The sequence below is a fragment of the Hyaena hyaena genome, unplaced genomic scaffold (genome assembly GCF_003009895.1).
Source record: "Hyaena hyaena isolate Hyena2069 unplaced genomic scaffold, ASM300989v1 scaffold_1013, whole genome shotgun sequence".
NCBI classification, from domain to species: Eukaryota; Metazoa; Chordata; class Mammalia; order Carnivora; family Hyaenidae; genus Hyaena; species Hyaena hyaena.
In genome coordinates, this window is record NW_024081648.1 from 446,835 (window position 1) to 468,628 (window position 21,794).

The 21,794-nt window shown below is 48.1% G+C and overlaps 1 protein-coding gene across 1 annotated transcript in view; it reads right to left on the reverse strand.

The window, feature by feature from the left end:
• The window catches only part of GSDME (gasdermin E), a 66,409-nt gene that overhangs the window by 19,872 nt on the left and 24,743 nt on the right, over window positions 1-21,794 (reverse strand). Inside the window, 2 exon segments of the mRNA XM_039221795.1 lie at window positions 2,874-2,994; window positions 4,631-4,802. Coding sequence (XP_039077726.1) covers window positions 2,874-2,994; window positions 4,631-4,802 — 293 coding nt within the window.

Sequence of the window (21,794 nt, forward strand, 5' to 3'; positions counted from 1 at the left end):
GACAATAAATATGTTACAAGTGGGAACAGACATAGCATAGGTGGTATTGGAGGGGGTGGATAGGTCCCTGAAGCCAAAAAGGCAAGAGCAGAGAGAGAACCAGAAAAAAGTTTCTGGAATGAAGCAGTGTCTAAGGAGCCTCCTAAAGTTTCAGTAGGAATTAGCTGGGCAAAGAGGCAGAGAGCACGCCTGGAATAAGAGTGAGAGGAGTGTTCCCAGACACTGGGTTAACTCTAGCCAGATGGCTGCATCTGGAGACTAGAAGGCAGGCTGGAAACCTGCGGGGGCTGTACCCCAACGCACCTGAAGTGCAGACTTTGTTTTGGGACAAAGGGAGCCCTTGAAAGGCGTTTAAGCAGGTGTGTAAAATGACCACATTTTTATTATTAAAGAATCATATTAGCTATAGTGCTAGGAAGGAACAGACGGGGAAAGAGGCAGGGGAGCCAATTAAGAGTGTGCGCCAGGACCTGGTGGGAGATACTACTGGGGCCAGTAGACCTGCAGACAAGTGCACTGACCTGTGAGGCCAAGTCAGGCACAGGTTCATGTCCACAGGGTATCCAGTCAGAAGTATGCACTGAAAGCACACTGGCATAATGCCTCATTGTACAAAGCACAAGGCTAAAGTTCAAAGCCATAAAATGACGTTTCTGATTGGCTAGAAGAGGAGAGCTATTGGTAAAGGAAAGGGTCATGACTGAGAGAATCTCTTGGCTAGGACAGGCCACATGGTACCTCCCACAAGGGACTCAGAGGAGTCAGCCTCTACTTAAAGTTTCAGAGGACAAACAGGATCCTTGTCCAGTGTATTCTCCCCGCCCCTCGCCCAGAAGGTGGGGTGGAGACATCAGGCAGCCTCTTAAGGGCCCTTCTGGCCCCTGCAAGTCTATGTTTATGAAGCCAGATCAGAATATTCTGTGGAACACAGCTAGGGAAAAGGGAGGGGCGAGCAGAACTGGCTTAAAAATCAGGCCATGAGTCACACAGAATGTCGGCCGGGCCACCAGGCTGCACAGGAATGGCAGTCGGCAGTGGGAAAGGGCAATGGAGCAGGGCCTCCCAGACCAGGGTGCAGGATTTGAGCCAAAAGAACCTCCCCAATTCCCCCTGGGCACCTCTTCTCAACAGCACAAAGAGGAGTTTATTTTCAAAGACAGCAGAAGCCAGCCCAGATAAAAGGCTGGAAATGAAATGCAAACAGGAGAGCCAGCCAGACAAGGCTGTGTCTTCCCAACCCTGTCTGAGAAGAGAGGCCCCCTGCGGGAGCGACAGAGGTCATCAGAGCTGCAAGCAGGGCAGGGTGCTGTCACCTCCTCAGAGGACAGGATGGGGACCCCCACAGGCCCCACGGCCTTGAGTGGTAGCCCCAGCCCGGTCCCCGGCCACCAGAGGTCCTGAGAGCACTCATGGGCACCCTTGGGTGCAGGCCAAGCTTTCCCAAGCCTTATAAATGTGACCCCTTGACTACCAATCTATCTGAACAGGATAACCAGGCGGAAACATCTTAGGCTGGAGTCATGAAAGTGCATGTGGTAACATGCTGATAACAAAAACAGCAGCAACAACCTTGTTCAAGTAGTTAGAAGTCACCCGAAGAGATGGAATAAAATCAGAACAATGCCAATGAGGACACATTTAGAACCGTGGCCGGAAGCCTGTCGGTCATGATTCTTGGCATTTCTGATAGCTCCCGCGTCCCTGTGGAACCTCTGTAGAACGACATCTAAGAACCTGACACCCTCACTCTGTGTCACCTCCCTGAAATGCAGGCTGCTCCATGTGTGAAATAAAAGTGGAGTCTGCCATCGCATTCTGGGCCTCACGCGTTTCTTCTCTGACCGTCAGTTAAGGACAGTGAGTGTTCTAAGTGCCTGTACTTGTAGCTCAATGCCCTGGTTGACTCATGTGAGCCAAGCGCACACAAAAAGCTGCCTCCCGGACAACTTCCTTCTCCCTAACCTGCTACTTCAGAGAACCAATGAGAGAAGAACAGGAGACATACGTGCATGGTGTATCAGGGCACAGCTTTTAAAACTTTTCATTATGGAAAATGTGAAATGGCACAGGAGTAGTACATCCAGCTTTGGCAGCTGTCCTTTATGCCTCCTGACTCCACGCACACACCCTTTACACTCCACCCGGACCATTTTCGAAGCAATCCACATATGTGTTACCATTTCATCTGCGAAGACTTCGGTATAAATCTCTAAAACAGGACTCTTTTTTATAAACATAACTATAACATTACGGAGCTTACAAAGTCCATTATTATATTTATTCATTCATGTCCCCAAGAAGTGGTCAGTTTTCTTGGGTTCAGCACAGCCTCTTGTCAGGACAAGCAGGAAGGAGGGGCCGCGAGCATCTAAGATCAGCAAACACGAGCGACACTAAAGCCCTTGTTTTCTCCAGATGATACAATGACCAGGATCTCCCAGCTTTGAACACACCGGTGATCAGCAGAGCAAGGTCAAGTGGAGCATTTTTGGCTTCACGTTGTGGGGAGGGTGGGATGCTGATGGTGATAGCGTTATTAACAGCTGTGCCGGGCACTTCACATGCCTCATCGCCTATAATCCTGACCGCAGCTCCGTGAGGGACTGCCTTTCCCCTTCCAGAGATGGAGAAGGCAGGCGTGGGGACAGCCACAACTTGCCTGAGGCCTCACAGACACCACGGCCTCAGGGCCGACCCTAGTCTGTCTGACGGCACGCCCACATCGTGAACCCTGAGCCGTGCTGGTGAAAGCTCACCCACACGGACGCCCTCCCCATGCAGCCCACCTGTCCCACCTGTCTCACCTGTCACGGGACATCCCCGCACTTCCCATCGCCCTCCCCCCAACACCCGGGGCAGGAGGCGGCACTCACCGAACTGGCCATCCAGTTACACGTACAACTCGATGATGCCGTAGGCGATGGTGGCGGGAGCCGGGATCTCCAGCACCACGTTGGTGTCCTTGATGACATTCCCGTCCTCCTTCGCGGACACCTGGGAGTGAGAGCACAGGCTGCCCCCCTGCGCTCGGACTCCCCCAGGCTTCTCTCTGCCTCCCCACTGTGGCCGGCCTGGGGCCTGGCACACAGAAACCCTGAGCAAATGCCCAAGGAATCAAGTGGAAAGGAGGAGCCAGACGGCAGACGTAAGGATGTGATCGTTGTGGGCCTCATGATGTGATGCACATATTGGGAAGTAAATGGCCAAAGTTTTGTGGGGACAAAAAAAGTGAGATTCCGGAGTTTGGGGGATAGTGAGGCTAGGTCGACAGTACTGAATCAAAAGGATAAATGGGACAAGGTAACTTGTCATTTCCTCACGGAGGATTACGGTAACCACTGTGACAGCCGGACAATGACAGTCCCAAAGGACGTCAGCACCTGACTGGGAGAACCTAGCTAAGAGCGAGGACCTCCCAGGGGCCTCATTCCAGAGCCCTGTGGATGGCACAGTGGCTGTGCACAAGTGCAGGGGAGATGCCGGAGGGACGAGACAGGCACCAAGAGCCAGGCAGCAGAGCTCTGTGCTTCCAACACTGTTACAAGTATGACCCCTTCCCGGGACCGCCTGGGGACACCATTGCCTCAACACTGGAAATCAGAGACCCCTTTTAGCAACTGGATCCCAGCTGGTGTGAGGACAGCCGGCTTCCTGATTCCCAGGAAGGCGCCAGGCCTGTGGTCGGGTCACCACGGGCAGGAACACCAGCAGGGGTGACCAGAGTCACCTCCCGTCAGGCCCCTCCCTCCTCGCTGCTGTCCAGCCCGCCTGCCCCAGGGAGAGTCCGCCTCCAGACCCGACCTCTGTCTCCACCTTCTTCCAAATACAGCTTCCCCAGGTCCTCCGGCAAAAGCCAGAAGTTACTCCAGGAAGCAAATCTCTAAGAACAGGCATCAGGCACCAGGGCAAGCGGTGGAGGAAACAGTCTGGGGCTGACAGCCTCCTGTGACACAGAAGTCTAGTGCTGGCTCCGGGATCAGCCTGGTAATAAATCTGCCTTTATTTTAATCCAGAAATGTCTGTTTTTGTGTGTATAGACATGTGTACTGCTCTTTACCTTCCCTAACTCAGTCCACAAAGGATTTGAGGCAAGTGATCCCAAAGAAATCATTTTGAGACCTTTGGCTCCAAGGGGCTCCAGTGGCTCTCTGTGCATCGGCCTGACCAGTGCTCCTTTGACCCATTTTCTTTTGGGGAAGGCGCCTGACCCACGCCTGCGTGGCCATTCCGAGGGTCCTACTGCCCAGCCTCGGTCTGCTTCAGAAATGGGCACAAGGGGGCCTGGTGGGAGCCAGCCCTGAAGCACACCAGCCCCTAGGGGGGCAGCCGATGGGATGGAGGCATGGAGCCGCCACCGCACAAGGACAGTGCCTACCTGAGAGGGGCCCCACCCCCAGGGGAGGCAGCACACCCTGTTTTCCAGATTTACCTTCTAGCAACAACTGAACTAGATTTCCCTGCCTGTTTCAGTTACACGAGCCAATATGTTGTTTCTCATTTAAACCGACTTGAGTTGGATTTCTTTTAGCTCACTACAGAAGAGTCCTGACAATCAAAGACACAACCCCAGGAGGCCCTTGACCCTGGCCGTGACAAGCAGGACCTCCACACCCCTGGACCCGCCGCGCACCTGCACCATCTTGGTCTCGATCCCCACCATGCCGCCGCACTTCTCATCCACCTGAACGTGCTCTGAGATCACACACTGCTGCGTCGTCACGATCTTCTGCGTCAGGACGCACAGGACCTCATTCTTCCTCTCCAGCACCTGCTGCAGCACAGGATTTCTCAGATTTATCGCTCTGAAAAGGAAAACTGGCCGTGAGTGGCCTCACGCCTTGGGGGAGACGGATGCAGCCAATGAATCTTCTCTCACACAGCCGGCGGCTCAGGAGCACACAGGTCACCACCAGCATCGCTTCTTTCCTGGCCCTGAGAGAGGGGGCAGTTCACCCAGAAGGCACAGCTCCTACTTCCCAAGGCCGCCCGGGAGCTGCTGGGCATCCACAGAAGGGCTGGCCGGCGGGGTGGGGGTGGGGGGGGGCGGTCAGGGGGCTCCCTACCAAACAGCAGCACTGGCTGCCAAGGATGAGGAAAAGAAACCCAACTAGTGTGGGGGCTGCCAGCCACCTGTTTTCCATGCTGAGAAGCAGCTTTGCCATTTCCTCAGTGGCTGAGGGCCTGCAGCCATCATGGAAAATGCGGGATTACAGGGGGATGCTGACCAGTTCCATAGATTGGATGGGGGGGTAGGGGAGGCGGGGGGCTTCCTGGATTTGAAATAATGAGGAACTTTTTTAATTTTTTTTAATGTTTTATTTATTTCTAGGAGACAGAGAGAGAAAGCGTGAGCAGGGGAGGGTCAGAGAGAGAGGGAGACACAGCCTCTGAAATAGGCTCCAGGCTCTGAGCTGGCAGTCAGCACAGAGCCCGACACGGGGCTCGAACCCACAAACTGTGAGATCATGACCTGAGCGAAAGTCGGACGCTTAACCGACTAAGCCACCCGGGCGCCCCAACAATGAGGAACTTCTTAACCTGTCTGGGAAGGACACAGAATCTTAGGAGGAGTTTTATGCCATTTTACAGATGAGGAAACTGAAGCCAGGTAGACCTGGCCTGCTCGGGGTCCCCCAGCACAGACTTGGGGCTCCTCTGCGGCTCCTCTGGAGAATTTCTGGGACAAGCTAAATTGTCCTGTGCAGGAGAGAGGCTTCCAGCTCAGAGGTAAACAACGAAATAACCCTGTGGAGCTCTCCTCCGACACGACACTGCTAGGAGGTGGACAGGCAAGGATCTAATGAGAGTCCATATTGACACAGGAACAATTACAGTGTTCATCTTGAGCTTTTTAAATACTTAAAGGTTGATACCCGACGAAACTCAGCAGCACCTCTAACCACACACAGGGGAGGCTCACCCCGATGCAGGGCAAACAGATTCTCCAGGGTTCAGAAAGTGTCCTCAGAACAGGAGTGAGTGAGTAGTTGGTAAGGTCCTATCTCCATGTGAAAAGCTGCCCCGGGTAGAAACTCCATCACTGGATAGACAGACAAAACGTGGTACGTACACACAATGGGACACTATTCAGCCGTAAAAAGGAATCATGTTCTGGTGCATGCTGCCTCGGGAACCAACCCTGGAGACCGTATGCTGAGTCAAATATGCCAGACGTGAAGGACAAATATTGGATGAGTCTATCTATAGGAAATACCTAGACCAGACAAATTCATCATGGCAGGAGGTGGATTCAAGGTTACCAGGGGCTGGGAGGAGGGGGAATGAGGAGTTCTTGCTTGACGGCTACAGTTTCTATTTGAAGGTGACAAAAAGTTCCAGAAATGCCACTGACCTGTACACTTAAAAATGGCTCAAATGATAGAGGTGCCTTGGTGGTTCAGTTGGTTAAGTGTCCAACTCTTGATTTTGGCTCAGGTCATGATCTCATGGTTCTTGAGTTCAAGCCCCACATCAGGCTCTGTGCTGACAGTGCAGGGCCTGCTTGGGATTCTCTCTCTCCCTCTCTCTGCCTCTCCCTTGCTTGTGCATGCCCGTATGAGCCTTCTCTCTCTTTCTCTCTCCCCGTCTCTCAAACATAAACATTTTTAAATGGGTAAAACGACAGACTCTAGGTTATACATATTTTAGAAAAGATAAAGATACATGAACACAAAGTAAAAATACATGAAAAGTGTTCAATCTCAGTAGTGTTCAAGGAAATGTAAATTATAACAACATTTTGTACATATTAAGTAGTAATATGGGACCTGACTGGCTCAGTACGAGGAGTGTGTGACTCTTGATCTTGGGGTCATGACTTGGAGCCCTATGCTGGGTGCAGAATAAACAAACAGAAATAAATCATGGGTTTTTTAATTAAGTAACAACAACAACAACAACAACAAAATGATGACAACAACAACATAAAGCTGCCCAGGGGTCCATTTCCAGGAAGGCAAATGAAGCAGGGGCTTGGAGCCTGGTCCCTGGGGTTCAAATCCCAGCTCTGCCCCTCCAGCCTCCACACCTTGCTTTTCTTGCAGTTAAAGGGAAGGGAACAGTGCTGTCCTTGGGGGACTGGTGTAGGGTGTAGAGGAGAGGACATGCAGGAGCACAGAGTTACATGCCACACAAACGCCAGCTGGCTCCCGCTACCTTCTGCTGTTCTTCTACTGAGGTGCCCAAAATAGACCCCAATGTGTGCGCTTGATGGGCTTACGAGTCATTTAATTGGGTTGGAGGCACTTTTTCCCTCACTTGCTTAGAAACCTTCAATGACTACATCACATCCTGTGATCTGGCTCCTGCCCCTGGCCTCTCTCTCCGTACCCTAAACATGACAGGCCGCTGCCTGCCCCATGGCCTTGACGCTACGCCCCCATTTCCCTCATCGTGCTGACGCCGGTCACGTCCTCAGGGGTGGTAGGCATTCCCTGCTCACCCTGTGCACGGTAACAACTCTGTCATGCTGTCACATCCTGGGACCACTTATCCGGAGGGCATATTTACACCCAATACTTTTCTAGCACATTTATTTGTACATTGTCTGTCTCCTCCCCCTAAACTCCATGGAAATAGGGACTGTGCCCTCCAATTACTATCAGGACAATGCCTAGTACATAGCAAGGACTCAATAATTTTGGAATAAATGCATGAATAAAACTTGTGGGGTTTTTTGTCTTGTTTTTTACTTCTCTCTTTGCCTTCATGAATGTACAAATGTATATATATGCATCTCTGTGTGAAAGAGAGAACACATAGAAGATGAAGGGAATAGAGGATTAGCAAGGTGGCTTAAAGAATGATATGTAGAAGTAAATCCTCCTAAAAGACTCTGTTCGGGCGCTAGAGGCACAGGCTTGGAAAGGGAGAGCCAGTGTATCCACCTGTCAGAAGGTACGTCTAAACCAGGCCCTTCTGATGCCCTCCTCTGACTATAATGACAATTTCATCTTCTAGCAGATTCTTGAAAATTGACTGCTTCAATTACCATTCAGGTACTGACCCAAGCCCATGTGAACACACACATCAGAAGCAGCAACTCCCCACTTCTGAACCCCAGACCCCGCAGCAGAGAAACGATGGATGGTCGCCCAGAGTCTGAAGGGTCTGGGGCACTCCGGAAATCGCTACACTGCCACCTGCCTTAAACAGATCCACCAAATTCTCGGTGCTGTCTTAGCCAATGTTAAATTATTTGAGGAGAAGAAATTCGGCCTAAACTGCCCAAGACTCCACTGCTTAAAGTGCCCACCTTCCTCCAGAACTCTCACGGCAAACATGGGGAGTAGAAAGGAGCTAAGTTGATTGCAGGAATGTAACTTTCTTTTGCACATGATGGTGGGCCAGTTCTGAGATGTGTGCCCATCCAGCCAAGCACCTGTGAGGCTTAGCGGCCCTCAGGGTGGCCCCACCACAGGCTGAGAACAGAAGCCAGGGCCTGGCCCGGGTCCATCTCTAATGTCGAGACTCACTGAGTGGGGAGGAGACAGTACCATGGTCAAGGTCCATGCAGGCAGACTCAGAAAGTGCTCCACGAAACTACAGAGGCATGGCTATGAGGGCAGGCCCTCCCCACCCACATGGGGTTTGTTTCCCAGGACAGTGCTGCCACCTTTTGGAAACCCAACACCAGACAGAGCTACTCATCCTCAGTTAGGACAGAAGATCTGGTGTAGACAGAGGTGAAGCTAATAATCAGGGGGGAATGGATTGCTCATTGGACTCTTTGCAAAGCAACCTCGGAGGGAATATCCCCCCATCACCTTCCCTAGTAACCGCCAGTAGGCCGCAAGCAGCCCAGGATGCAGAGCAGCTCCTGGGGACCAGAACCCGGCCCTGGCCTCCCCAGAGCACAGGGCCCTAATGTGACAGGACTACCCTGGGCCAGGTGGGGAAACTGTCAGGTTTCAGTGTAATCCGTTTACATTAATTACCTCCATGTTTTACATACACATTAGAGCCGTTTACACGTTCCTTCAGACTGCTACAGGGATTCAAGGGGGGGGGGGAGTTGAAAACCCTGGATTAGTAGTTTCATAAATGAGGAACACAGAGGCCCAGAAAGGTTGAAGGTGGTAACTTTTCACAAAGTTTACCCCAACTCCTCCACCGCCCCGCCACAGCAGACCCACTGCTGCTGTCTTGCCCAGAACCCTCTGGCTGTGCCAGAAAGTGACCTTCATCTCTAGTGAACTCCTGTACTACTAGGTCCATTTCCACACGTAACGATCTTGCCTGTCTAGATAGACCCATGGCTGGGCCTGGAAGAGGGGTTTATACCCAAGCCCCGTAGGAATCGTTTTCAGAATATCTCTGTCTGCTCATCCTCCCTGACCCCATCGCCTGATGGCTGCAGCCATGTACCCTTAGAAAACCTTCCCCAGGTCGCCATGATTCGCTCCACCTCCCCTGGGCCCCATTAGGAGCCACTGAACAACATGGGCAGAATATCTTCAGAAAAAAGACAGAAGATACTATTCACAGTAATTACCTCCTGACTGGGGAACTAGATGCCTGGAAGATGAGGAGGATACTTCTTACCTTTTCTCTGTTTAACATTTAAACCACATGAACATACCAATTATTCAAAAAATGTTTCTAATTTAAAAAGACCTCTGGACAGGGGCACCTGGGTGGCTTAGTCGGTTAAGTGTCTGACTTTCGCTCAGGTCATGATCTCGCGGTTTGTGGGCCCGAGCCCTGCGTCGTGCTCTGTGCTGACTGCCAGCTCAGAGCCTGGAGCCTGTTTCAGTCTGTGACTCCCTCTCTCTCTGACCCTCCCCTGCTCACGCTCTCTCTCTCTCTCCTAGAAATAATAAATTAAAAAAAATTAAAAAAAAAAAAAAAGCTTTATCTTTAAAAAAAAAAAAACCCTCTGGACAAACTATAAGCTTCTGGAGGACAGAGTACCCTCTTGCCTCCACACCTACCCTACCCCCCAAGTGATGGATAAATGAATACTTTATCACACAAATTCTAAAAGGCATAGTTGGAACAAATCTCGCTCCCCTATAAGGACTGAATCATGAAGAAATAAAAAATCTGATCACATCAGAAGAGGCGGAGAGAGAGGGAGACAGAATCTGACCCGGGGCTCGAACTCACAAACTGTGAGATCATGACCTGAGCCAAAGTGGAACATTTAACTGACTGAGCCACTCAAGTGCCCGTGCAACAATGTATTAAAAGGATAATACAGCGTGATAAGGTGCCATTTACTCCAGGGATTCAAGACTGGTTCAACATCCACAAATCAATGTGATACACCACATTAACAAAATGAGGGATAAAAATCATATGGCCATGTCATTAGATGCAGAAAAAGAAAGTTCAACATCTATTTATGATAAAAACTCTTGACAAAGTAAGTATAGAGGGAACATATCTCAACGTAATAAAGGTCGTATAGGACAAGCCCACAGCTAACATCATACTCAACAGTGAAAATATGAAAAGCTTTCCTCTAAGATCAAGAACAAGACAAGGATGCCCACTCTCACCACTTTTATTCAACATAATATTGGTTGGAAGTCCTAGCTGGAGCGATTCAGCAAGAAAAGGAAATAAAACACGTCCAAATAAGAAAAGAAAAATTGTCACTATTTGCATATGACATGATATTACATATAGAAAACCCTAAACGCTCCATCAAGAAACAATTAGAACAAATATACAAATTCAGTAAAGTTACAAGACATAAAAACAGTATACAAAAATCTGTTGCATTTCTTTACACTATTAACAAATAATCAAAAGAGAAATTAAGAAAACAATACCATATATAATTACATCATAAAAAATAAAATACGTAGGAATAAATTTAATCAAGGAAGTGAATGACTTGTGCTCTGAAAACTATAGGATACTGATGAAAGAAACTGAAGATACAAATAAAGGAAAAGATAGTTTGTGCTCATTAGAAGAATTAACATTGTTAAAATACTCCCTAAAGCAATCTACAGATGTGATGCAATCTCAATCAAAATACCAATGGCATTTTTCACGGAAACAGAACAAACAATTCTAAAATCTGCATGGAACCACAAAAGACCCCAAAGCGCCAAGGCAATCTTGAGAAAGAACAAAGCTGGAGGCATCATAACCTCGTTTCAAACCATATTACAAAGCAATGTAATCAAAACAGTATGGTACTGGCATAAAAACAGACACAGATCAATACAACAGAATAGAGCCCAGAAACAAACCCACACACATATGGTCAATTAGTTTATCACAAAGGAGCCAAGAATATACAATGGGGGAAGGACAGTCTCTTCAATAAGTGGTATTGAGAGAAAACTTGACAGTCACATCCAAAAGAATGAAACTGGACCACTATCTACGCCATACACAAAAATTAACTCAAAGTGAATTCAAGACTTGAATATTATACCTAAAACCATAAAACTCTTAGAAGAAAATGTAAGTAAGAAGTTCCTTGACATCAGTCTTGCTGATGATTTTTTTAATCTGACACCAAAAGCATATATGAAAGGTGCTCAAAAAGTCAATCTTCAAATTTCTCCCAAGAAAATATTTGTAATTACCTCGGGTGACAGCTGTTAAGTAGACTTATCATTGTGATCATTTAGCAATGTATACAAATATTGAATCATTACACTGTACAGTTGAAACTAATATAATATGATATGTCAATTATACCTCAATTAAAAAAAAAAAACAAAACTGTCTCTCCCCCGGTCCTTCCAGGAATCAATGTCCATAGATAGGAGGAAGGAGGCAGAAGCTCTCCCATGAGAAAATGAACAGCCAGATGTTCTTTGTCCTCTTCACACGTACTTTTAAGGACCGCCCAAGGTTCCTTTCTCTTCCTGGGGGACGATATGAAAGCAAGAACAGAAGGCCACCGAGATGGAGATGCCACGTACTCACTCTTCGAGGGTTAGACCCAGAGGAACACATCCAGAGGTAAGTGAAGGGAAGTAACACTAAATGGAGGGAAGAGTGCCCTTTTCTCACTCAGTGTGCTTGCTGGACCCTCCCCGCCCCCATTCTCCTGAGGGATCATCCGACTTCTGTGTAGCTGGTCACTGTGTTAACACCGACACCTGCACTCCTTCCGGAGATGGTTTCCAGCTTCATCTCCTACTCACTGGGTTACTACCTCCTCTGAGCCTCAGTTTGCACATCTGTAAAGTGAGAACTGGCTATGAGGCTTATATTTAATGAGGTCTTGCATACCGTGACCACACGGAACCTACTGCAAATGTTTTTCCTCTTCTACTCTTGGCGGGAAAGCCCAGTCAGGCTGGTCAAACACTTGCCCACAATTTTCAGGGTGCTTCGTGCGGTGAGCCCTCAGCCAGGCAGCGGACCCTCAAAGCAATTACGCGATGGCTACGCAGACACAGAATGGGAGCTGGCTGAGAGAAGAGAGCAGGCAGGAGCCTCAAAGCAGCAGCAGGCAGGGGAGTGAGACTCAGAGCTGGCGCAGCTGCTGGGTCCCCAGCAGGAGGAGAGGCTCCTCTCCTAAAGCGCCTAATGGTTCCCCAGCCCCAGCCAAGCTGCCTCATCTTCTGGGCTGAAGCTCTACTTCAAATTCTACTTCTAAGGCTTTGAAAGCCAACACACAAATTCACAGAGAAGAAATCCAGAGACTTTTACAATTCTAATAATATCCAGAAGGAGGAGGGAAGCAGCTCTCTTTTCCAAAGCATAAATTCAGTCCCAGGAACCCTCTTACAGAGACGAGAGAAAGGCAGACTTTCTCACGCAGACCACCCCCACCCCCATACTCGGTCATTCAACCCCACAAATAGCTGAGTCCTCTTCTGTTCCAGGCACTGGGCTAGATGCCGGTGATTTCTCAGTGAACAAGACCAAGACGGTCACCGTTGCCACAGTCCCCCGTGTAATAGCCCTTGGTAATAATAGGTCCTACGGGAATAGGGTTTCCAATGGCACTTTCATAAGGCTCTCCAAAAGGTAGGTACATCATGACAGGGTAGGAAACATCAGCTTGTATCCAGTATGCTACAGAGGAATTATAAGACTATAAGGGCCCTGGGAATTACTAGCTCTGGGATGGAAAACCAGGTGCATCTCAAGTATTCCCTTAGATGGCCCCCTCAGCAGTCGCGGCTTCCCTGTATGGAAAAGGATTCTAACACGGAGTCTAGGCCCGCTGCAGGGAGGAGAAGAGAGCTATGACTGATCAGCAGTGTCTGCAGAGCCCTGAGATGGTTACAGACTCACCTGAATCACATGACATGCTAGTGACACGGCCAAAACCAGGACACATGGCCTCTATTTTTATACATAATTTAATTCTATGGTGAGAGCATAATTACCAAAAAAAATTCTAAAATTCTAAGAAGCAAAGTTGGAGGCATCACAATCCAGGCTTCAAGTTATGTTACAAAGCTGTAGTCATCAAAATGGTATGGTGCTAGCATAGAAACAGGCGCATAGATTAATAGAACAGAATAGAAAACCCAGAGGGGCCCCTGGGTGGCTCAGTCTGTTAAGCGCCTGACTTCGGATCAGGTCATGATCTCACGGTTCGGAGGGTTTGAGCCCCGCGTCGGGCTCTGTGCTGACAGCTCAGAGCCAAGAACCTGCTTCAGATCTGTGTCTCCCTCTCTGTCTGCCCCTTCCCCACTTGCACTCTGTATCTCTCTCTCTCTCTCTCTCTCTCTCAAAAATAAACAAACATTAAAAGAATTTTTTAAAAGAAAACTCAGAAATAAACCCACAATTATATGGTCAATTGATCTTTGATGAAGCAGGGAAAAATATACAGTGAGAAAGGACAGTCTCTTCAACAGACGGTGCTGGGAAAACTGGACAGCCACGTGCAAAAGAATGAAACTGCACCACTTTGTTACACTGTACACAAAAATAAACTCAAAATAGATGAAAGACCTAAATGTGAGACCTGACACCATAAAAATCCTAGAAGCGAGCACAGGCAGTGAGGTCTCTGACCTCAGTCATAGCAGCATTTTTCTAAATAGGTTTCCTGAGGTAAGGGAAATAAAAGCAAAAATAAACTATTGGGACTCCATCAAAAGGACACACAGCTGCGGACTCTCGGACCAGTGCTCTTTCGGCTACGCTGCTCTGGAGACGGACAGCAAGAGGCAGAGGGTGCAAACACGCTCTGGAGAAACAAGGCCGGATTGCCAGAGCTGCTTTTCAACATCTCCCCAGGAACAGACACCGGGACACTGAAGACAGCCAGAAGGTGGGGGCTGGCCTGCTACTGCGAGAGTCTGAGGCAGGAACTACTAACGCACAGAAGCACAGACGGATGCTGATGATGAAAGCGTCAGCAGTTTAGGCATTTCCTTCAAGGAGTTTCGATTTGTTGGCTGCGGCCGCGGTGAAAGAGGTGCAGGGTCGCAGCCGGCACTTGGTGGACAACTACAAAGGCTGCTCGGACGAGGTCCGTGCACCGCGCTCAGAGGCTTAGCTTTGCTCTTCTGACATTTCACCATGTGGCAGGCGGCTTCTCTTCTGACAACCAGTGCCCTCTGGGAAACAGCCGCAGCCAAACCCCCCTGAGGCTGTGAGGACGTGAGGTGGATCGCGGTAACTGCCCCTAGCAACCTGGAATGTAGACCCAAATGCTGCCTGCATCAGCCCGATTAGCCTCCAGGGTAACCCGTCTCCCCCTTTCAAGTCTGTGTGCTCCTGGGAGGGGGGAAGGGAAGAAAGCCGCACCTCACCTGTGTGTGTGCTGTGTCTCCAGCACTGCACTGGGCACTCTGGCCCCCGACAATGGCTCACACCCAAGAATGGCTCACCACCAGCTGCCCACCCCACGTCTGGTCAGCCCTGAGAGCCCGGTGCTAGTGGATAGAATGGGTAGACCCAGCCCCACAGACGGGCCTCTTGGCCAATCATTGTTCTTAGCAGGGAGTGGGGTAGGAAGGGCCACTGTGGCAATTCTGGCCATTGAGACCCGAGGAAAACCTGCTAGGGGGTCCGTGTGATGCCTCCACGAAGCTTTTTCCTTCCTCTTACAAGGAAGAGATTGCTTTTCTGCCTCTGGACCTTGTTGACTACAATGTGGCTATTTGGGGACCCAGAGGAGAGGTAAGGCTGCTGAGACACGCAGTGCATGGGGGCTACCATGGCGGGGGAAGGGGGGGGAGGGGGGACAGGGAGCCACTGAATTAACCATCCACCATTAACTTGGGTTAAGGGTGGCTCATCTCACCTCACAATCATATTTTATGTGAGGTTCTTTGCAATTAGAGACACCATAAGTGACTTGTGAAGCTGTTGTCACCTGTATTTCACAAGGCGACAATTAGCACGGGGGCGCAGCAGCCAAGGACCTTAAGGCGCACAGCTAATAAGGGGCAGGATGAGAATGCAGCTGAGCGCGTCCATCCGGGAAACCCTGTGCCCTTCCGTCTTCCCTCTCCCTCCAAGACTTCCGCTGGGCCTCGCATACTGAAAGTACTAAATACTTGCCTGTGAACAAGCAAGCAGGCTTTCTGCTCCCCGGAGCCCAGCAGCAGGCCCTCCCAGCTCCCCCGTGGGCTGGCTGCTCACCGCCAACCAAGAGTCTCTATTTCAACCATAGAAGAAACTTCCCACACACCAGAGATACTGAACCCAGAGATGGGCTCAGGAAGTCTCAGAAACCTCAACTACCGCGCCCTGGGGACTCCACTTTAATATAATGAGAAAAAGCCTCGCTCTTTCTCTCCCTTGGCAGTGACTTCAGGATGGTAAATTGCCTGAAAAAACTGAAAGTCGAGGCACAGGGCTAACCGCACGTGATTACCAACACGACCAGCTGACCCCCACCTGGCAGCGGCCCCACCTCTGTTCACCTCTGCGTGACACCTCCTCTCGCTCGCATACAACCCAGGCGGAGAGCGGACGAAAGTCCTGAGCCGTTAGAAACATTCCGCTTCCACACAAATCCATTCACTCCCACCGCTGCAGGTCTGCAAGATGATACACCACGCAAAGCTAGTGCGCAGAGGGGAGTTCACGCTGGAGCCCTTCGGACATTTTTCTCCTTCGGAGCTCCGTGCTTCAGCAGCTAGACTGGAAAACTCCTGTGTTCTGTGCACCTGGGCTTAAATCCCGAGTCCAGGCAAACTAATTCACAGCAGCGATTCAGGCGCTTCGGATGTAAAATGAAGATGAGTCACTTACTCCCTCAGCCGAAGGGGGCTCAGCACGCAGCAGACACAGTGCAGGGCCGGGAGGAACACGCACCCGGGATCGGGCAGGTACCACACGTGTTACCCCACAAACTAACGCTGGCTGTTAGGAGCGAAGGAGCTTTCAGACAAGGCCTGAGGCGAGAAAGAGCTTGGGGCTTAATCTCAGGAACTGAAATAAATTCCAGGGCCTGGCCTGAGGTGGGGGGAGGGTGGAATGGTGGGAAAGGACACGGAAGAGTAAAAGCTGGGCCATGTCAACCAGAGGAGGGTATGGACACCATCCCGGGACAGTGGAGAGCAGAGCAGGCCATGAGCCGGCCAGGGGCACGATCCAACCCGCTCCCTGCGGAGAATCTACCGGGAGGGGTGGCAGGGGCCGATGTCCACCACGAGGCCTGGAGGACATCCACGGAAGAGGCGGTGGAGGCCAGCACCAGGAAGTGGTTGCGAGGCTGGGGCAACAGGAACCGGTAAGAAAGATCCCGAAGAGGCAGAACCAACTAGTGAAAGATTAGGTGTGGGGGAGAAGGTGAGGAAGGAGCCACGTCTGGTACTCAGGTTTCTGGCTGACACAACCGGACTTAAGCCTCACCAAACAGCACCTCCGAAGGAGATGGATCAAGAAGGAGGTTTAGGGCACCTGGGTGGCTCGGTCAGCTGAGTGTCTGGCTTTGGCTCAGGTCATGATATCAGGGCCCATGAGTTCAAGCCCCATGTTGGGCTCTGTGGTTATGCCATGGAGCCTGCTTCAGATTCTGTGTCTCCCTCTCCCTCTGCCGTTTCCTGCTCACAGTATCTCTCTCTCTCTCTCTCTCAAAAAATAAATAACATTAAATAAACATTTTAAAGGGCTTAGTGAGATGACAACAAATTCAGTAATGGGTACAGTCCATGTGTCAGATGTGTGTAAAGAGCCCAGGTGGGATAAACATTTGCTCCTCTGAACTTGAACCCCTGATTTGTTCCAGGCAACCCAGTTTTGAATCCCACATCTCATCAATTTTAAAACACACTTTTTTTTTCCCACATCTTAACATATCTGAAATCAGGAAGTTTTAAAATTGATGGGTGACAGGGCTTAACCGGCAGTGTTCTTTCTTAGTGGTATGTAAAATAGCAGTGCATCTTACACTGGATGACATCTGGGATTTGATGAAATAGGAGAAGGCCTATCGATCTTAGAAGAAAATAGTACTTGAACATCTCTCCTCAGGACTTAAATTTTACCTAGTTCCACAAAGATCTGAAGTAACCTGCCAAAGTAAAGCTCATAGGACAGGATGGTTTCTGTACAAAAATAAAAACCACTCCCAGGATCAAACATGTGAAAGAGTCCCCAGACCACCTTCATCTCCCACATGAGGGGTTGTTAGCTAAGATTACACTGTGGATAAAAATAACACAAGGTCAGACAAGCTTCTAGCAGCCCCCAATCCTCAGACCTAAGACTAAAACCAGGAGACAGAATAATTTGAAAAAAATAACAAGAAGCTGACTGACTTTCAAATAGCACAGAGATGAGTGTGGCCTGGGGGGCGGGGGTCTCAGAAAAGACATCTTTAAAAAAATTTTTTTTTAATATTTATTCATCTTTTTGAGAGACAGAGATAGAGCATGAGTGGGAAAGGGGCAGAGAGAGAGAGAAACACAGAATCCAAAGCAGGCTTCAGGCTCTGAGCTGTCAGCACAGAGCCCGACTCAGGGCTCAAACTCATGAACTGTGAGATCATGACCCGAGCTGAAGTCGGATGCTTAACCAACTGAGCCACCCAGGTGCCCCAGAAAAGACACCTTTTAAGAACAGTAGACTTGGTGGGCCCTTGAAAGCTTCACAGCTGCATTTCCCACCAAGACAAGGCTATTAACGTCTTACTGATGTTGTTCAAGGGCTGGGTACATCTTTATTCAAGAACTGAACAAGCACGTCCTAGAACAAAACATGCAGAAAGAACAGCTTACTCTTCTCCAGACTTCGTGGCACAGCTACATGTCTGGTCCATACTCATTCCGGGAGAAGCCAGGCTGTTGTCACAGGCACAGACCAGAGCCTCTCCCACTTTCACTGAAGGTAGTTAGTCCTTCCGCAGCGGGGGTCCCGATGGAGGCTACACGGCTGCCTGACTCCTCCAAGATGCAAACGTCAGAAATGCTACACATCAGAAATTCCAAGGGCTTGACTTTCTCTCTCTTCTGAAACTCAGCATCCATCTGCTCTATTATCAAAGGCTAAGTCACACATTTCCCTCCAACAGCTCTGACCTTTCCTGGCTTGTATTACCAAGTTCTATTTGAAGCTAGTAATAATAGCAATGGTTAGCAAAGTGTTCACACTAATAGCTACATGCAGTGAGATCCTGGCACGTGCCATGCTTTATTTATATTCTCTCATTTAGTTTCCACACAAATACCTTAGAAACACTAATTCCATTTTATTAATGAAATCCAGGGCACTGAAGGAGAAAAAGATGGTTCCTTTGTCTTGGTTTAAAGAAAAAGATCTCTTTTAAGCCAGGAGTGGGAGGAGGTCGTATAGGACTGCTTGTTAACCACTCTTTATACTTCTGTATATATGTTTCCACAACCAGCTTTTTTTTTTTATTTAAAAAATGAGCCTGAAGTTTACCACTCCATGAGAGGCCAAAAATACCCCTCCCACCAACACCAAGAGAAAAGCATGAAGAGACTCCTGGCTGTTCCCACCCCCAGACCTCAGGATGCACTCCCCTGGTTTGACTACTTAAAAGCTAACCATGAAGAAGAAACAAAGGAAAAAGAGAATAAAGGAAAGGACCAAATTCAGTATACTCTTGTCCTCTAAGTGTGTGTGGTCCTAAGTCCTTAAATTGTTAGGCACAAACTCTATTTAAAATAATGAGCACTGAGTGTTATATGGAAACCAGCTTGACAATAATCTATATTTAAAAAATCTTTTAATAAATTTTATAAATTTAATTAAAAAATAATAATGATGCCCAGGGGGAGCCTGGGTGGCTCAGTCAGTCAAGCATCTGACTCTTGATTTCGGCTCAGGCCATGATCTCATGGTTCATGACTTTGAGCCCCATGGAGGGCTCTGTGCTGACAGTACAGATTTGCTGTGTCCTTCTCTCTCTGCCCCTCCCCTGCTGGCATCTCTCTCTCTCTCAAAATAAAAAAATGATGCCTGCACTGAGTCAAGCATGAAGACAGAAGGATTTCCAAACTATCTGCTGGCCACAGGGAAATTTATCAAAGAAGACCAGTTCCCACTTCACTGCATGGATGCTTTAAGAAAGACCTGGGCCCTCAAAACCCTGACCTCAAAGAACTTTTAAATAAGGTAAGAGTTGATGGCACTTTGAAACAGTTACTTATGAGGGGTGCCTGGGTGGCTAAATTGGTAGTACTTTAGATATCAGCTCAGGTCATGATCTCATGGTCATGAGATTGAGCCACATGTTGAGATTCTCCCTGTTAGGGTTTCTCTCTCTCAAAATAAATATGCAAGCTTAAAAAAAAAAAAGAAACAATACTCATGAGAGCTACTTCAGTAACATTAGAGAGGTCAAACGTGGGCCATAATAAAGAGTAGCATTTACAATTTTTTGTGTGTAAAACTTTGGAATTTGAAAGTGTTTAGATAGAAGATTGAGTGTAATTTTGAAATATAAATTATTATGAAGGTTTGTCACTGCTATATGATTGCTTGAAAGACCTATTAGTTCCACATAATTTTTAAGTTGGAATTTTTTTTTTTTTTTTTTAAGTAGACTTCATGTCATACGTGGGGCTTGAACTCATGATCAAGAGTTGCATGCTCTGCCGACTAAACCAGCCAGGAGCCTCTTAAGCTGGAATTCTTAATGAGGAGCCAAATTTGTAATTATCACGTTTTCATGCAGAACTTTAATCTGTCTTACCAGGATTTGCTTTCCAATGCAACACAGGAGGAGAATGCTATCTGGTCTGGAAATCAGCTGAAACCAAGGCTGGAACCCAGGGAAAAGCGGCTGACGCATGCGCTCCGTAGGACACTCACTTCTGACATTTAGCCAGGAGGAAGCCCACAATCATCTAGTCTTGCGACTTCACCGACAGCTGAGGAAACTGAAGCCAGGGGCACAATGACATACCAAATTCCGGAACTCATTTACCAGGAATAAACATCCCCAAGACCCTAGGAGATTAGAAGCAATAAACGAGGGACAGAGAGGGGTGAGTTGTGGTGGTTACACTTAAGGCTTAAGGTGGTAACATATGGCCACTGACAATGGAAGACAAGGCAGAAAAATAAGAGTTTATTTCAAAATGATGATACATCTGGGGCACCTGATCAGTGGGTAGAGCATGTGACTTTTGATCTCGGGGCTGTAAGTTCAAGCCTCACATTGGGTGTAGAGATTACTTAAAAATACCATCTTTAAAACATTTTTAAAAAGTTTTTTAATTTAAAATATTTTTAGATTTTGAATAATGATGTATCTTAAAAACAAAACGTGATTCTTGGGGCACCGGGGTGCCTCAGTTAGTTAAGTGTCTGACTCTTGGTTTTGGCTCAGGTCATGATCTCATGGTTTATGAGTTCAAGCCCCACATCAGGCTCTGCACTGATAGTGTGGCGCCTACTTGGGATTCTTTTTCTCCCTCTCTGCCCTTTTCTTCTTTNTTTCTGGCCCTCCCTTGCTCACATGCTTTTTCTCTAAAAATAAACACTAAAAAAAAAAAAAAAAAAAAAAAACTGAAAAAAATAAAACAAAACATGAATACAAATCATTAGGAAAAGATCTCAATAAATGTGGTATTCTCCGTTTTAAAAAAAAGCAGCAGCAGGGGCACTGGGTGACTCAGTCAGTTAAGCATTCGACTCTTAATCTTGGCTCAGGTCATGATCTCATGGTTTATGAGTTCAAGCCCCACATCAGGCTCTGCACTGATAGTGTGGCGCCTACTTGGGATTCTTTTTCTCCCTCTCTGCCCTTTTCTTCTTTCTCTCAAAATGAATAAATAAACTTAAAAAAAGAGGAGGAGGAGAGGAAGGAGGAGGGGGAGAGGAGGAAGAGAGAGAAACTCCTGATATATTTTAGCATGATTTTCAATTAAGAATGTTTTAAGATAGGGGCACCTGGGTGACTCAGTCAATTGAGCATCTGACTCTTGATTTCAGCTCAGGTCCTGATCTCATGGTTCATGGGATTGAGCACTGCACCCATCCCCTGCTTGGGATTCTACCTCTCTCCCCCTCTCTCTGTCCCTTCCCTACATACTCTGTCTCTCAAAATAAATAGACTTAAAAATTCTTTTCTTAAAGAATATTTTAAGATAAATAGAGCTCTCATTCAAAGGGGTCAGCTCCAGGTGTCTGGAAGGCTAATTCTATTGGTACACCTTCATGCCCAACAAAGCTAGATAAACGTTATATATACAGGTGCTTGTTTTTTCAAGGAGAAATGAAGTTTGCTTTTGGGATGTACACACATCTCACGGACAATAGAGCAAATACGATGAATTCTGAGGGCTAAAATAGCTTTTACACAGGTGACGACTTAACTAAATTACCTGAAATAAAAATGACTGACTGCAGATAAGCCTTCAAGGACGCACAGTTCTTAGGCATTACTAATTACCACTCCCAAGGCCACATGTATGTCAAAGAGCACCTTA